The sequence below is a fragment of the Ictalurus punctatus genome, chromosome 9 (assembly GCF_001660625.3).
Source record: "Ictalurus punctatus breed USDA103 chromosome 9, Coco_2.0, whole genome shotgun sequence".
NCBI lineage: Eukaryota > Metazoa > Chordata > Actinopteri > Siluriformes > Ictaluridae > Ictalurus > Ictalurus punctatus.
This window is the reverse complement of record NC_030424.2, coordinates 29935001-29952500: the sequence shown is the minus strand read 5'-3', so window position 1 is coordinate 29952500 and position 17500 is coordinate 29935001. Positions and strand designations below refer to the sequence as shown.

The 17500-nt window shown below is 43.7% G+C and overlaps 2 protein-coding genes across 5 annotated transcripts in view; both read left to right on the top strand.

The window, feature by feature from the left end:
* ppp1cb (protein phosphatase 1, catalytic subunit, beta isozyme) overlaps positions 1 to 1400 on the top strand; it is a 14836-nt gene extending 13436 nt beyond the window's left edge. Inside the window, exon 8 of the mRNA XM_017475663.3 lies at positions 1 to 1400. This exon is cut by the window's left edge and continues 1669 nt beyond it. The gene's annotated coding sequence lies outside the window, so the exon portion shown is untranslated.
* A 4289-nt stretch (positions 1401 to 5689) lies between these two features.
* Positions 5690 to 17500, top strand: part of rab3gap2 (RAB3 GTPase activating protein subunit 2 (non-catalytic)) — a 19301-nt gene continuing 7490 nt past the window's right edge. For 2 of the 4 annotated variants that reach the window (XM_017475660.3, XM_017475657.3), the window contains exons 1-21: positions 5690 to 6029; positions 8919 to 8992; positions 9703 to 9826; positions 9919 to 10000; positions 10249 to 10296; positions 10404 to 10479; positions 10576 to 10677; positions 10770 to 10869; positions 11233 to 11331; positions 11494 to 11642; positions 11907 to 11986; positions 13031 to 13123; positions 13204 to 13343; positions 13442 to 13637; positions 14012 to 14155; positions 14358 to 14440; positions 14542 to 14606; positions 15067 to 15157; positions 15307 to 15428; positions 16851 to 17055; positions 17480 to 17500. The exon at positions 17480 to 17500 is cut by the window's right edge and continues 77 nt beyond it. In XM_017475660.3, the coding sequence (XP_017331149.1) occupies positions 5918 to 6029; positions 8919 to 8992; positions 9703 to 9826; positions 9919 to 10000; positions 10249 to 10296; positions 10404 to 10479; positions 10576 to 10677; positions 10770 to 10869; positions 11233 to 11331; positions 11494 to 11642; positions 11907 to 11986; positions 13031 to 13123; positions 13204 to 13343; positions 13442 to 13637; positions 14012 to 14155; positions 14358 to 14440; positions 14542 to 14606; positions 15067 to 15157; positions 15307 to 15428; positions 16851 to 17055; positions 17480 to 17500 (2206 nt within the window). In that variant the 5' untranslated portion in view covers positions 5690 to 5917. Of the gene's footprint in view, positions 6030 to 8918; positions 8993 to 9702; positions 9827 to 9918; positions 10001 to 10248; positions 10297 to 10403; positions 10480 to 10575; positions 10678 to 10769; positions 10870 to 11232; positions 11332 to 11493; positions 11643 to 11906; positions 11987 to 13030; positions 13124 to 13203; positions 13344 to 13441; positions 13638 to 14011; positions 14156 to 14357; positions 14441 to 14541; positions 14607 to 15066; positions 15158 to 15306; positions 15429 to 16847; positions 17056 to 17479 lie in introns of all 4 variants that reach the window. The other 2 variants (XM_053682751.1, XM_017475656.3) reach the window with 1 other exon arrangement.

Sequence of the window (17500 nt, the reverse complement as noted above, 5' to 3'; positions counted from 1 at the left end):
CATCACTCTCTTCTCTCTCTCTCTCTCTCTCTCCCCTCTCTCTCTCCTCTCTCTTCTCTCTCTCTCTCTCTCTCTCCCCTCTCTCTCTCCTCTCTCTCTCCCCCCTCTCTCCTCTCTCTCTCTCTCTCTCTCTCCCCTCTCTCTCTCCTCTCTCTCTCCCCCCTCTCTCCTCTCTCTCTCTCTCTCTCTCTCTCTCTCTCTCTCTCTCTCTCTCTCTCTCTCTCTCTCTCTCTGTGTGTCTCTTCTCTCTCTCTCTCTCTCTCTCTCTCTCTCTCTCTATGTCTCTCTCTCTCTCTCTCTCTCTCTGTGTCTCTCTCTGTGTGTCTCTCTCTCTCTCTCTCTCTCTCTCTCTCTCTCTCTCTCTCTCTCTCTCTCTCTCTCTCTCTGTGTGTGTGTGTGTGAGAGACGACAGTTCCAGATATAAACTCGAGCACCGTGTCTGTGGAAAGTGATGAAGAATTCAGCAGGTTTGCTGCAGGAACTCGTCCAGAACGTGGTTCAGACTCGGTCGAAACAGGACGAGGACAGAAACTAAATCTCACACGCTTGTATTTGCACACTGCTTTTTCTTCTTAATAATAATAATAATAGCATTGATGTTAATGGGGGGGATTTTGGAGTGTAATGGCCACTACAAATCTCTCTCTCTCTCTCTCTCTCTCTCTCTCTCTCTCTCTCTCTCTCTCTCTCTCTCTCTCTAAAGCGCAGTATTGATGTGATGGTGACTTCTCGTAGGGAGTTCATCCAAGATTTAAAAAGGGGACTTTACAGCATTAATTGCATCTTTTACCCCTCTTATTCTCCTTTTTGTTTGTTTTTCATCCTTAAATGGAGAAGTGATGTTTTTGTTTTTGTTTTTTCCAGTGTGGATATAATAATTCCTGTTTAGTGCTCGTTTAAAACAGAAGTAGTATGGAGTTTGAGAGATGCTAGTCGGTGTGTTTGTGCACTAAGGTAAGATGTTTTGGCAGAAGACGAGAGGTTCAATATAATCTAATATAAATACGATGGGGACGGGAAGCCGGTCGTAGTGATGGCGCCACCCGGTGTCCGCAGAAGAGAGAATAAGAACGCTGGTTGCTCTCGATCCGGAGGCGAAGACGACGATTAAAGAGGAGGGATCATTTGATTGGTTAACGCCGCTGTCACTCACTACTCGAAACAAGAATCCGTTCTCTCTTTTTTTTTTTTTTTTTTTTTCTTCTTCTTTCTTGCGTGAACATTGTTGCCTCTTGGATATTTGTCAGTTCTTTCACTGCTATTCGTCATTTTATGTTGTTTTTAATTTTTTTTTCTTCACTAATTTATAATTGGATGTCAGGGAACATATTCCAAAACACAACAAAATTTGTATAAGTGGGTTTCACGTTCTTCGAACTCAATAAACGGAGATTAAACAACTTGCTGCCTTATTTCTGTTCGTGTGTGTGTGTGTGTGTGTGTGTGTGTGTGTGTGTGTGTGTGGTTTTTAATATTCTTATTGTCATTTATTGTGATGAAGCAGAGTTATTCATCACCACAAAGTGGATTATTTCCCAAGAACAGCATGTCCTGGAATGTTTTATTTATTGTATCTTTTTCCTCTCCGAGTCCATTTTGTCCATTTCTGACTACACGTAATGTTGTGGAATGTCCACAAAACACTTATTTTCAATTGGTACATTGATATTATATTGTTATAAACATTTCTACTATAATAAATATGAGGCTTTAATTATTTATTTATCACGTATTTAAATGAGTGATTTTCATGATTAACGGGATATAGATATACATATATACATGAAATGAGCAACATCGGCTTGTTTGGAGAGACTTTCAGTGCGGAGTATAACCTGTACGTCTGTACCAGAGATCTATAAACCGTCTGCTTCTTGCTTGGCGACTCGCTTCTCAAGTTTAAATTGAAGAGATGAGGGCAAATAAACAGTTTGACGTCTCCGTGGATAAACAATCATTTCATGTTATAAAAGTCTTACCTCGGTGTACAGCTGTTTATTGGTTTAAGTTGGGGGTTGTTTTTCTGAAGAGCATAAATCAAAGCAGATTTGTTGTCATGTAGGGGGGGGGACACTAATAAATGGGTGGGAAACAATACTGGTGCTTAAAATTCAGTATTTTTCTTCCAAGACCATCCTGAAATTCCACTCCAGGCTAAGCCGTAGAATTTATTGTGGAGCGTACAGTATCGTGTGTGTGTGTGTGTGTGTTGCCCAATGCTGACTTGCTTGGCTTTAATAATTGGGAAACTTGTATAATTTGTGTGGGAAACTGCAGCAGTGAGGACGAGCGTTCTTGAATTTAATGAAATCTTGCTCTGGGTTCAGCTGGGAAATGGGATGGAAGAATGCAACACTGATGTTTTGAGTTAAAACGTTTATGCTGGTGTGTTTACGGCAAAGATAATCTTACGAAGGCGGCTCGATTTGGGGGGAGATGCATTTATTTTTCGTAAACGTCGTCATTTCTTAAGAATTGTCCCTCTGACACCCAAGGCAACACAAAGTCCACTTGAGTTAATAAATAATAAAATGACTTGAGAGGGCTACGGGATGCATTTGGAACCAGGAAGCACTACAGTGTTGAAAGTGTTCGAGCTTTAAAGGAGAAGAGGAGAGTCTGTCCATGCCTTCACTCCCCCTGCCTCCAGCTGATGGAGGTCGACAGGGGGGGGCCTCCTCCGTACGTTTTGTAGACCCAGAAGACGAGGGCGAGGAGGAAGCAGGGTAAGCCCATGTGCAGGTTGGAGAGGAGCCACAACAGCAGCAGCCACAGGCCGATCCGTACCAGCGCCACGGGCCATGACTGGTCCCCCGTGATGCTCTGCTTCAGTGTCACAGTGGCGTGGTGCAGCCAGGAGAATAAAGCGCTCTGCTTCATCCAGGTGACCGCACGTTTGAGGACAGTGCGGATGCCCACTGTGGAGCTCGACTGGGGAAACGAACCGGGTCCTTCAGTTAGACAGGATGTAAACTTCTACGGAATGAAACACTTTGTGGTGTGCTATTATAGTCAAATAATCCGCGATGTGGTGGTGTGATAAACCGGACTTACCAGAGTGTTTAATTCCTCTCGTACCACTGGAATTTTCCAGCGGTTACTATTTGTATTCGTTAATGAACGATGCAGTAGTTTATAGTTAGATTTAACGTTGTAGAAAGCCCACGAAACAACTTAGTTCCTGTTGTCATTTATGTTCCAGGAGCTAGAAATGGTCGTTTCCTCACCATCCTCTTGTCATGTCGCCTAGAAACCACAAAAACCATAAACTCCTCTGTCCTGAGGATGACGTCAAACTTAATTACGTTTTTAACTCTGATCGTTACAAAGCACTGACACTGGAGACTCCTTACAAACCCTTGATCAACCGTATGGATGATTCGCACAGGTTTTGGAATCCGTTTACGTGACGTCCCTGTGACAGAAGCGATAACGTGTTAGAACGAGCGCGTTAATATGAACACTTCTGTCGGAGCTGTGATATGTGACCTGTGATCTCTCTCAGGATGATGATGACGCTGATAATGGTTGAGGTAAATCTTGTAAAACGGAAGAGAGGACGTTTGCGCCGGTATCTCTACGTGTAAAAGCGATGAGTAGTGATGTGGTGTCGGGATCACCTGCCGAGCTGCAGATCGTCCAGAACTCGGTCCCACACCCTCTCCGAGCGCTGAACTGCTCCGTGCTTTGGCTTTATGTTTGGAAGTCTGGTCTTTTCTCCTGGCTCGCACTTCCATGTTAAGATTTCCTGTGGAACATACGTTGATGTCATTTGTATATGATTTAGCTCAAATTTTATATTTACTGTGTATAGAAAATAACCTGTAACATCAGATTTGATGAATATATCATGGCGTGAATGTGATAATGACAGATCTTCCTCTGGTGTTGTACGTAACGGTTCGGGAAAAATTCAATTCTACCAAATCATGTTAACAATTGATCAAGACATATTTGACTAGTTTTTTTTTTTGTAAAGAGCAGACGTTAAAATGTCTAGGCGTCATATTTTGGGTGGTATTTGTGTTCCTGAGATAAAGTTTGTCCCATGATAAGGGCCGTTGTCTTTTTAAGGTTCCTTTTTAAAGTACCAGGATCGGGGGTTCGATTCCCGCCGATGCCCAGTATGCCGATGCCGTGCTGCGGGGGTTTCCTCTGGGTACTCCAGTTTCCTCCCCCAGTCCAAAGACATGCAAGGTAGGCTGATTGGCGTGTCTGTAGTGTATGTGATCGTGCCCTGCGATGGATTGGCACCCTGTCCAGGGTGTACCCCGCCTTGTGCCCGTGGCTCCCTGGGATAGGCTCCAGGTTCCCCATGACCCAGTAGGATAAGCGGTATAGAAGATGGATGGATGGATTTTAATATAATAAGCTAGTATTTCTAACACTGTTAACACTTTTAATGATGTACCATCCCATCATACACAGAAAAACGTTGCAGGTTCCAAACAGTACAACCAGAAATTGAGCAAAGTTAAAAATTCAATTCAATTCAATTCAATTTGTTTAGTGCTTTTAACAATGGACATTTTCCCAAAGCAGCTTCACAGAAAACGTAACCTGTTTTGGTTTTTGGACAGAGAGAAAAAAAATCATCATTATTCCCAACATAATGTGAAGATATATTTTGAAGAAACATGAGGAGAATTTTGAAGATTGTTTATTATTATTATTATTATTATTATGAATGGATATTCCTTGAAAGAAACACATTTGCTGGCTATTTTACCATGGCTTTTATGTGTTAAATATAACATAAATGGGTGCTAAAATATTCTGAAAGACAGAAATACAAGTAATTTAGGTTATATATTTTTTTCCTGTCAGCTCAGAAGTATAGTGTGTGACGTAATGATGACGTTTTTCCAATATGGCGGAGGCGGTAGAAGTTCGGTTAAAGGTTGATGCTAAGAGTAAATACAGTGTAATATTTAGTCGTAAAAATGTCTTTTATTGGGTAATTTAGCAACACATTTGAGGGAAATGTTGATGTTTCCTACGGGTTTATCTTGTCTCCACTCTCACTCTTTAAATCTAGCGTATAAAAGACTTTTTTTTTTTAATCCAAGCTAAGTAGTTTATGCTCGCGCTCCACGTCCACCAGTTGCCTAGCAACCGTCTTCCCACGGCTTCACCCGCTACTTGAACTGCCAGTGTATAATACATTCTTCTTCACAGATTAAAAATGCAAATTATTCATCATTAAACATGCAGATAACGAGAAATTTGCAACAGCGGGCTTGCGTGATTATTTTGTGACATGAGATATAAATATTACTCGGATATATTTTCATTTAAAAATTATTTAAAAACAAAAAATACACCTGTATGAAATTTGCTCGATTTCAGAGTAATCATTTTAGAAGTCATTAGAAGGTGGTTCTTATAACTCGTATAGAAAATACATTAAGAAAATTAAGAAATAATAGAAGAAAAAAGAGAAAACTGATGAGTGCGTAGAAACGAACCTGTATTATAACTCCAAGACAGCAGGGGGCAATGTGTCTCCTTGATGCAATGCTGCTTCTACGAGGGTTCCGTCCTAAATCGCCGTCTCTTGTCCACATAGCAGACTAAGTATAGCGTAGAACACACATATATGTCATACCCTACTTATGGTACCTATGTAGGGACTAGTGAGATATTTGTAATTGTGCCCGATGTCTTACTGTGTGTTGTTTTTCCGGCTGAAGATGTGTCACCTGAACACAGTGGAAGCAGAGATAATAGTTTGGAGTACATCTGCCAGCTTTATGTCTTAAATATTTTTTACTAAATTAACTAGAAAACATTTTAGATACAGACTTTGTCCCCCCTCTTACACTTTATCCGTTGTCTGACAAGTCGTAACTCTTTATTAATGCTCAGGTTAGCTGCTCATTAGCCACAGTTAGCTCTCAGCGCTCTTTAATTCAGGATGTCCTGCAGTTTGCTGGATTTTTGCCGCGTTCAAGAGCTCAAACAAGTCCGGGATTTTCTCGCCCACAGTCAGAAAAATCCCCCCACAGATGACAACAAAGAGCAAACAGGTAATGCTGAGCCTGACCAGCTAGGTATGGCAGATTTTAGCTAGCTATCTAGCTAACTCCTTTTTTCAGTGACAAAATATTCTGTTATCAATGACGCTTTTTTTAAAAATCGTGTATTTAGACGTTAATCAATGATACAATAATTATTCAAGAATCTAGTGGAAGTAATGACAACATTTAACTAGTTTGTTAATCGTGATGTGTGATATGACTCACTTTAGTGAATCGATTCTTATGAACTAATAGTTTAGGACATGAGTTTGATTCATTTGATTCACTACTCAGTGAATCAACTTCGAACTCTAATGTCAGCTGCCTAATCGTGATGTGTGATAAGACTCACTTTAGTGAATCGATTCTTATGAGCCAATAGGTTAGAGCAGGACAAGTGCATGGGTTCGATTCAGTTTATTCAGTACTCAATGATTTCATGAGAGTCAAATTAGAACATGTCAACATTTAACTAGTTAGCTAATAATGACTCTAGTGAATCGATTCTTATGAACTCATAAGTGAGAGCATATGATAATGCATAAGTTTGGTTCATTTGATTCATGAGTCAGTGATTCAAATAAATCAAATGAGACCACTAAGGCAAAGATAAGGCAAAATAATTATGAAAAATATTTAGTTCTGCTACAGAACTAGGGTTAGGGTTACTGAGCAAACCAGTGCACACACTTCAGAAACATTTTAACATTTATAAAAAGTATATACCGATCAATGAAATTTAACGAATCAATGAAATGAATGTTACAGGAAATATATATTTTGAACATTCTTCATGATGAGTAACAAAACCACTGACACTTGGAAAGGCGCATCTACTATGCAATGAGACACGCAGATTTAAGGTGTTCTTTAATCTTTAAGGTAATAAAGTCAAGCTGAACAGGCAAAAAAGGCAAAAGAAAAAAGTAGTGATATCATACGATGACGTCTGTGATTGGATAATCAAATCAAACTTAAGCTCCTTCCCTCTTGACCAGGAACTATCATCCAGCGAAATCATGACCTGCCCTCGTGATCAGCAGAGTGAAAAGACATCATTAACACACAAAGAGACAGTAGTTCTATATTTGTGCTTGGGAATTGATTCACCTGACTGACTCACTCAACAGAGTCGTTTGTTACGCATGTACTTGGTTATAATGTTGGTGTTAGACTCAGACTGGGAGAGAGAGCGAGAGAGAGATAGAGGGGTGACGTGAGTTCTGCTGCACTGCAGTGACAGAGATATGGAGGGAGTGAAGATTCGCCCTTTACTGAGTGAGTCATCCTGTACAAGGGCACAAACACATCACTTACTTCTCTCTCTCTCTCTCACACACACACACAGAGGGAGAGAGAGTGAGACAGTAGGTGTTAATTCTGCAGAATTAGCGCCCAGCTGCAGGATGGATTGCGTATTCATATAGACAGAAGTGTGATGTTTACATTTACAGTATTTGGCAGATGCTCTTATCCAGAGCCACTTACATTTATCTCATTTATACAACTGAACAGTTGAGGGTTAAGGGTCTGTCTGTCTGTCTGTCTGTCTGTCTACCTCTCTTATGTATCTGTTTATCTGTCTACTTCTCCATCTGTCTGTCTGTCACCCTCTATGTCTCCACTTTTCTGTTTGTATGTCTGTCTGAATATCTGTATATCTCTTTATTTTTTCTATTTATCTATCTGTCTGTCTGTTTCTACCACTTTGGCAATCTGGCTGTATATGTATATGTATAGTGGTCCTCAGTAGTCCTCATTAGTAATCAGTAGTTCTCATTAAATGGTAAATGGCGCACTTTTATAACGCTTTTATCCAAAGCGCTTTACAGTGTGTCTCATTCACCCATTCTCTCACACACACACACACACACACACACACACACACACCAATGGTAGCAGAGCTGCCATGCAAGGTGCTAACTTGCCATCGGGAGAAACTTGGGGTTCAGCGTCTTGCCCAAGGACACTTCGGCATGTGGAGTCACGTGGGCCGGGAATCGAACGTCCAACCCTACGATTGGTGGACCACCCGCTCTAACACCTGATCCACAGTCGCCCCATAGCACTCAATAGTCCTCATTAGCCCTCAGTAGTCCTCATTAATACTCAGTGGTCCTCATTAGCACTCAGTGGTCCTCATTAATACTCAGTGGTCCTCATTAGCACTCAGTGGTCCTCATTAACACTCAGTGGTCCTCATTAACACTCAGTGGTCCTCATTAACTCTCAGTGGTCCTCATTAGCATTCAGTGGTCCTCATTAGCACTCAGTGGTCTTCATTAACACTCAGTGGTCCTCATTAACACTCAGTGGTCCTCATTAACACTCAGTGGTCCTCATTAACACTCAGTGGTCCTCATTAATACTCAGTGGTCCTCATTAGCACTCAGTGGTCCTCATTAACACTCAGTGGTCCTCATTAATACTCAGTGGTCCTCATTAGCACTCAGTGGTCCTCATTAACACTCAGTGGTCCTCATTAACACTCAGGAGTCCTCATTAACACTCAGTGGTCCTCATTAGCACTCAGTGGTCCTCATTAGCACTCAGTAGTCCTCATTAACACTCAGTGGTCCTCATTAACACTCAGTGGTCCTCATTAGCACTCAGTGGTCCTCATTAACACTCAGTGGTCCTCATTAACACTCAGTGGTCCTCATTAATACTCAGGATGACAAGAGCCAGTAAAACATTTCTTTTATTCACAGCTCCTCCCTCCTGCAGCCTGGATGGAGACCCGATATTATATATTAACCATTTATTAACAAATATATAAACAATATTATGCACACTTTTTAAAAACATTTGCAGCATCTCAACTGTCCCGCTCATTCTCTCTCTCTCTCTCTTTCTCTCTCTCTCTCTCTCTCTCTCTCTCTCTCTCTGTCTCTGTAGAGAGTGAGTTAGCGTGGGATGAGTCAGATTGGGGCTCTTGGGAGGCAGCGGACACCAAAGAAGATGGAACCACGGTCTGTGTTAGTTTACACACACACACCCACACATACACACACACACACACACACACACACACACACACACACACACCATTAGAATTCTGTTTATGATAATATGAGGGAATTTATAACCTAGTCATAAATTTTGAGTGGATTAGATAAACCCAGAGATGATTTCTTTAACACCATGAAGATTTTATAAAACACAGGAAACACTGTCCTCGTTCTCTCTCTCTCTCTCTCTCTCTCTCTCTCTCTCTCTCTCTCTCTCTCTCTCTCTCTCTCCATCATTTATCATCCTGTTATCCTCCACACGCAGACTGCTTATTGCTTCTTTCAAATCTCAGCTGAAAACATTTCTCTTTCAGTGTTCGAACAAATAAATAAGCAGTTAGATAGATGGATACATACTGTATATAGAGAGACGGATGGATGGAGAGAGAGACAGATGGATGGATGGATAGATAGATGGAGGTAGAGATGGAGAGAAGGATGGATGAATACACAGCTAGATAGATATCTAGGTGGAGGTACAAATGGAGAGAAGGATGGTTAGATAGATGGAGGTAAAGCTGGAGAGATGGATGGATGGTTAGATAGATAGATAGGGGTACAGATGGAGAGACGGATGGATGGATAGATAGATGGACAGATACGCATTTACATTTTAGTTCTAGCCTTTACTAGCTCTTTAATGTATTGTGTATGTGCATGTTTATCTCCAGCCTCATGATGTTGATGATGTGCAGCAGAACAGCGCCCCCTGGCTGCAGGACTGCATACTCGCTCTGTCACCATGCTCAGACCTGCTGGTCATCGCTCAAAACCACAAAGCTGCATTCCTCTCCGGTACACACACACACACACACACACACACACACACACACACACACACACGTGTTTATACACTGTTGGATAAATGATCTTGTGTTCTTTGGCAGCCAAATGGCAGACAGACGCCAGCGGAAAGGAGGAGATGACTCTGGCTGTGACCTGGAGCGGCACGCTGAGCACTGAGGACGGGTGAGACGGGATGGGGGGATAAGATTAAAGGGATAAGAAGGAGTGAGAAACAAGTGGAATAAACCAGTGGAAGAAAAGGAGTGGATGATATATGTGTCTCTTTACTGTATAAGCTACAAAAGAAAATCGCTGTACTGTCCAACATTTACACTGCAGTGAATCTGAGCTCACCGCACGTCCGAGCTGGACTTCTGTTAGATTCCACAAAATGACCAAACTTTATTGACTTTGGATGTTTTTCTACGCAGAGAGTGTGTGAGTAGTGTCATCTGCATCCCACTGGCCAGCCAGAAGAGGTGACACCATCCTTACACCCCCCCCTCCACACACACACACACACACACACCAATATCAGAAACAAACTATTCAGCTTAAACGTGTGTGTGTGTGTGTGCACATGCAGAAGTTCTACGGGTCGTCCAGACTGGACGTGCATCGTGGTCGGGTTCAGTTCCGGTTACGTCCGCTTCTACACAGAGGTACCGAGACCTTTGACTACCTCAGACTTGTGATTTTTTACAGCTTTAATAAAGCCTCATGACTGTGTGTGTGTGTGTGTGTGTGTGTGTGTGTAGAATGGGGTTCTCCTCTTGGCTCAGCTGCTGAACGAAGACCCGGTTCTCAGACTGAAGTGTCGCACGTATGAGATCCCGCGCCATCCCGGAGTCAACGAACAGGTACCTGCCAGAACACACACACCTGACTTGATGATTGGTTGTGAGCATATTGTCACACAAAACTGGTGTGTGTGTGTGTGTGTGTGGGACAGCATGAGGAGTTGAGTATTCTGTACCCAGCAGCCCTGGTCACTATCGATGGCTTCAGCCTCTTTCAGTCTCTGCGTGCCTGCAGGAATCAGGTTGCTAGAGGTAAGTGTGTGTGTGTGTGTGTGTGAGGGAGAGAACAGAAGGGAAGGGATTTGGAATATGATAAAGTTCCAGTTTGATTTGATTTCTTTATAAAACTTGTATTTTTTTTTTTAACGAACATTTAAAAAATATATTCTGAGAATTTAATTTGAAGTAAAATCTACTACAGTTTCTTTGGCTGCGCTGAAACCAGAGCGTGAAATCTGTGAAGTACACCGGCATTTCAGAAAACTCATTTTGTTTGTTTGTTTGTTTTTTTTAATCAAAAGAATTTTACGGTCGTTTAAAAAAAAAAAAAAAAAAAAAAAAAAAAAAAGGATCAACGGTGTTAATTTTGGTTTGTGTTCCGTATCTGTTCCGTAGCTGCTGCAGCAGGAAGTGACGTCGTACAGCCTCCTCCTCTCGCCTATAAGAAGTGGGGACTGCAGGACATGGACACCATCGTGGACCACACCAGTGTGGGTACGGATTCAGAGTCAAAAGAAATGAAGGAGGAGGAGAAGGATGAACAGCAGCACGGAATAAACAGACTGAGCTCTCATTTTTACCCTCTCTCTCGCTCTCACTCTCTCCCTCTCACTCTCTCCCGCGCTCCCTCTGTGTCTCTGTCTCTCTCTCTCTCAGGCATCATGACACTGAACGTGTTTGATCAGATGAAGAACGCGTCGATACTCGGGGGTTTCCATGCCTCAGTAAAGGGTAGTCCTCCTGCCATGAGTCAGTATATAACGGTGGGAGGCGGTCCCTTCACCGGATTCTTCTACGCCGTGGAGGTAGGGCACGTCGTCCTCGAGACCATGGAGAACCTGTACATTTCACCGTTTTCCCGCTCTACCACACACAGTTCAGCTAATTAGCTCAGTAACAGCTGTGTTTTAATAATAATATGCAACTGTATTTTTAGCATTTCTTATTGAATATCCCTCCTCTAGACTCCACACTAGGTCTCTCCTGTCATGTGGACCTCTTCTGGCCAAGGCACCGACATGAAAACTGTGTTTTATAACAAACTGTTCATAAAGTATCTGTTTCTTCAGGGCATTTCTCAGCCTCTCCTCTCCCACGTTGCTCTTGCTGTGGCCAGTAAACTCACTTCTGCCCTGTTCAGTGCTGCCAGGTCAGTGTGTGTGTGTGTGTGTGAGAAATGTATGTTTGGTGTTGGTGCTCAGTTTTTTGTTCACATTTACAGTCTCTGATTAGCAACACCCTGGCAACCACCCGGGGCACAATAGTAACCTCCTAGCCACCTAACAGCCACCTAACAGCCACCTGGCAACTCCTCCTTATCCACCTGGAAACCCCTCCTTATCCACTTGGCAACCCCTCCTTATCCACCTGGCAACCCCTCCTTATCCACCTGGCAACCCCTCCTTATCCACTTGGCAACCCCTCCTTATCCACCTGGCAACCCCTCCTTATCCACTTGGCAACCCCTCCTTATCCACTTGGCAACCCTCCTTATCCACCTGGCAACCCCTCCTTATCCACCTGGCAACCCCTCCTTATCCACCTGGCAACCCCTCCTTATCCACCTGGCAACCCCTCCTTATCCACTTGGCAACCCCTCCTTATCCACTTGGCAACCCCTCCTTATCCACCTGGCAACCCTCCTTATCCACCTGGCAACTCCTCCTTATCCACTTGGCATTCACCTGACAACCCCTCCTTATCCACCTGGCAACTCCTCCTTATCCACCTGGCAACCCCTCCTTATCCACCTGGCAACTCCTCCTTATCCACCTGGCAACCTCTCCTTATCCACCTGGCAACCCCTCCTTATCCACCTCCTTATCCACCTGACAACCCCTGCTTATCCACCTGGGAACTCCTCCTTATCCACCTGGCAACCCCTGCTTATCCACCTGGGAACTCCTCCTTATCCACCTGGCAACCCCTCCTTATCCACCTGGCAACTCCCTGGCAGTTGTCTATCTCTGTTAGTCGAATGTTTAGTCAGTTAGTCGTGTTATCCGGTTTTAAATCTCACGTCCTCTTAATGTCCTGAACTCATCCTTACATTGTGTTTGAAAACACGCTAACTGTGTTTGAATAGTTTGAATAAACTATATAAACAATATCGTATTAAACGTGGCAGTTGTTGGTAGTGGACTGTCGGACGCTGTCGTGTGTTAATGGTATCTCCCATACCGCCTGCTTTCAGTGGATGGTTGGGGTGGAACAAGAACAAGACCGAAGAAGAGCCTGCTCAGAAACAGAAGCCTAAGGTGGAGCCAGCCACGCCCCTTCCTGTTAGGTAAGTCCATATATGGTCTTCCATAGTTCTTATTGGCTGTGCTGGATACAGGCTGAGAGTTTGCCTTTTGTTTCTCGTAGGTTCGGTCTCCCCGATTCCCGTCGTCATGGCGAATCTATCTGTCTGTCGCCGTGCAACACCATGGCAGGCGTGACGGACGACTTTGGCAGAGTGACGCTGCTGGACGTGGCACGCGGCATCGCCATCCGCATGTGGAAGGGTGCGAGAGAGAGATGCAGATAGACTTGTATGTGTGTGTGTGTTCTTGGTTGTGGTTTAATTGTGTGTGTGTGTGTGTGTGTGTGTGTGTGTGTGTAGGTTACCGTGATGCCCAGCTGGGCTGGGTGCAGGTGTATGAGGCTCATGGGGACAGAGACACGGTCACGTCACCCTCCATGCCCCGCCGCTGTGCTCAGTTCCTGGTGATTTACGCCCCCCGTAGGGGCATCCTGGAGGTGTGGGGCACTCAACACGGCCCCCGGATCGGGGCATTTACTGTAGGCAAACACTGCAGGTACATGATACACACACACACACACACACACACACACACACACACACTTTCACATGCACTTTAATGGTATGGCCATACAAACAAATAGAATGACCAAATCATATAATGCACTCTGTATATTCTCTCTCTCTCTCTGTCTCTGTCTCTGTCTCTCTCCCTTTCTCTCTCTCTCTCTCTCTCTCTCTCTCTCTCTCTCTCTCTGTCTTTCTCTCTCTGTCTCTCCCTTTCTCTCTGTCTCTCCCTCTCTCCCCCCGTCTCCCTCCCTCTCCCCCCCTCTGTCTTTCTCTCTCTCTCTCTCTCTCTCTCTCTCTCTCTGTCTCCCTCCTGCTTTCTCTTTATCCCCCCCTCTCTCTCCCTCTCTCTCTCCCTCCCAGGTTGTTGTATTCAGGTTACAGGTTAATGGGAGTGAACAGTGTGACCAGTCAGGGTTGGCACTTACACACACAGCAGGTGTGTCTGTTCGACCCGGTCAACGGAGTGCTGCGCACCATAACTGTACCATTCCACCTGGCCCTCAGGTACACACACACGCACACACACACACACACACACACAAGTTAATCCACTGAGAAGAAAGTAAAGATGGCTAGAATAGTGTGTTAAAGAGAGCTGTAAAGATGCGAACTGTAATAATTATTAAACATCCTCCACTGAATAGTGTTCGAGTGAATAACGATCCTTAACTCCAGTAACCATCGTTCCTTACGTCTTCTCTCACAGCGATAAGAAGAGCGAGCGAGCCAAAGACATCCATCTGCTGAAAAGACTGACCGCTCTGCTCAGGAACGCTGACCCAGACCCAGGTCAGACTTCCACCGTATATAATAAATAAACAAACAAACAAACAGATGATCATCTGAAATATTGCGTTTTGTCATGTTAATGTTTGACCTGTGATGAACAGATCTTCTGGAGAGTGAGGCTCGGAGCGTCCTGCTGGAGATCAGACACCCCGCCGTTAAAAAACAGGTCTCACACACACACACACACACACACACACAAAATATAGAGAGAAATACAGAGAATATGTGCAATTAGCGCTGAAATAAAGAACAGAAAGTCTGAGGGTTAGTTAATTTCTGGAATAAATGTTAAAACAAGCAACTACAGAGTGTGAACATCACAAACCTGCAAGAAAGAAATTCTTAATTAAACCGCTTCGATAGCGATAGCAAGAAGAAGTTCAGGTACCTTGACGCTTTTCCGACGTGTCCCAGCGGGACAGGAAGTAGCTTTATCCAGCTTTATTTCACAAGTAAAGTCGTCTGAAGAACTGGTCGAGATGTTCCACATGAACGTTTATTAACACCGGATATCCGCTCCAGACGTTCACCTGTTGTTTATTCCGAGTCTAAAGGCCGAGCGTGTCGGAGGTGTGGAGTGAATTCTGCTCTGTGGTAGGAGATCCTTGGTTATGTTTTATTAACAGGCGCTGGAGTGTCTGCTGTCCTGTAAGAACGTTCCGGTCTCGTGTCTGATCAACATCACCCGAGCTTTATCGGAGAGCTTAAAAGAACAAGGTGAAGAGATTTCACACCTCCACAGATTCAGTGCTTTTAATTTATTTAAAAAAAAAGTCTAATCTCATGTTCCAGTGCTGTATTATTCAAGTCATTTGTTAGCTGTGTGTGTGTGTGTGTGTGTGTGTGTGTGTGTGTGTGTGTTGCAGACCCTGAGGCGGTGGATGAATCATTGCTGCAGTTGTGTTCCTCTCAACTCAAACTGCTGCAGCTCTACACCGACGTCCAGCTCCTCCACTCACCTGATGCCTCGCCCACTGAGCCTGAATCTGTGAGACACACACACACACACACACACACATGCACACGGCCTCATTTATCAACCTTTTAGTACAGCTGTGCGAGAATGTTTGCATAAGCCAAACCGAACAAAAATTTATATATATTAAATTACGTTCCTGATGAGGCTCATTTGCATATAGTGACGCCCACAAAACGCCATAAAAGGTAAAGTGCACAGACGGTATATGAATACTAATGAGTAAGCTTTAAGTGTTCCGTCAGCTGTGGCGTTTGTTTAGGGTTTACGGCTATCCGTGTATACGCCGAGCGATTCTTTCTCCACACCATATTCCAGATATAAAAGTGCAGTAAATTTGTCGTGTTATTTGATGTGTTTTTTTTATTTATTTATTTATTTATTTATTTATTTTTTATTCATGCCCCGGACATCTCGATTTTGTTGTTGTTTGGAGCGTTACTTTTTGGCTCGGTTTGGATGCATAGCTTTTATTTACTTTAATAATTATTAATAGTTTATATACGCTACCGGTCAAAATTTAGACACACTTGTTCTTTATTGTTTATAAATGTTTTTTAAACAGTATTAGAGGAGTTCACGCCGACGCCGCACGCTTATCGGCTGCTTTTCCGAACATTTCTCTCAGAGTCGTCCGTTTAGAATAATATATTTTTTTTTAAATAAGATGTAAGTTTTCTAATGAACAAAATGAATACGTCGGTGCGGTTATATTTTTGTCCACGTCACCGATTTCACACGTTTAATCCCACACCTTCAGATCAAAAGCTTTTTAACGTCATGAGAAACATTTCAGTCGAGTGTCCACAAACTTTTGACCCATAGTCTCTCTCTCTCTCTCTCTCTCTCTCTCTCTCTGTGTCTCTCTCTCTGCCTGTCTCTCTCTCTGCCTGTCTGTGTCTGTCTCTCTCTCTCTCTCTCGCTGTCTCTCTCTCTGCCTGTCTGTGTGTGTCTCTCTCTCTCTCTCGCTGTCTCTCTCTCTGTCTCTCTCTCTGCCTGTCTCTCTCTCTCTCTCGCTGTCTCTCTCTGCCTGTCTGTGTGTGTCTCTCTCTCGCTGTCTCTCTCTCTGTCTCTCTCTGTCTGTCTCTCTTTTTGTCTGTCTGCCTCTCTCTCTGTCTCCTTCTCTCTCTCTCTCTGTCTGTCTGTCTCTCTCTCTCTCTCTCTCTCTCTGTCTCTCTCTCTCTCTGTCTGACTCTCTCTGTCTGACTCTCTCTCTCTCTCTCTTTGTCTGTCTCTCTCTCTCTTTGTCTGTCTCTCTCTCTCTTTGTCTCTCTCTCTCTTTGTCTCTCTCTCTGTCTCTCTCTCTCTCTGTCTGACTCTCTCTCTCTCTCTCTCTCTCTCTCTCTCTCTCTCTCTCTCTCTCTCTCTCTTTGTCTGTCTCTCTCTCTCTTTGTCTGTCTCTCTCTCTCTCTCTCTCTCTCTCTCTCTCAGCAGCTCTCAGTGCCTGGTATTGAAGAAGACCTCGCTCGACTCGGACCAGTCCTGCAGCGTTACGCAGAGTTTAACTCACGCCCCTCCGTGTCATTCGCGCAGGACGAGGCGGGACCGCTGCCGGTCAAATCCTTCCTGTCACAGTTAGTGTGTGAAGGCGGCGAGCTGCGACTCATCAGAGGCCCTGACACAGACTGGACACAGCTAGGTCTGGAAACACACACACACACACACACACACACACACACACACACACACACACGCTTAGATCTTTCACTCTTTAAGTCCCTGCTTCAGTGCCTTTATTGAGTGTTTGTCCCGTTAGTGTTACCGGGGTTCATTAATGTTTGGTTTTTGTGAGAATTCTGAATGTTAATGTTAAACCCTCTAACACGTGAGCATCTTACACTCGGGGGTTCATCAGAACAGGACAAAGTTAACATCGAAGTGATGTGAACCAATAAAAAACTGGAGATTGACTGATGATGCTGTTGTGTTTGTTGTTTTTGCTTTGCTATTTTAAAAATTGTTACTCTGTCACTTGTAAATAAATGTAAAATATACTGTGTGTGTGTGTGTGTGTGTGTGTGTGTGTGTGTGTGTGTGTGTGTGTGTGTGTGTGTGTATTTTAGGTAGCTTCCTGTTTTGGGGAT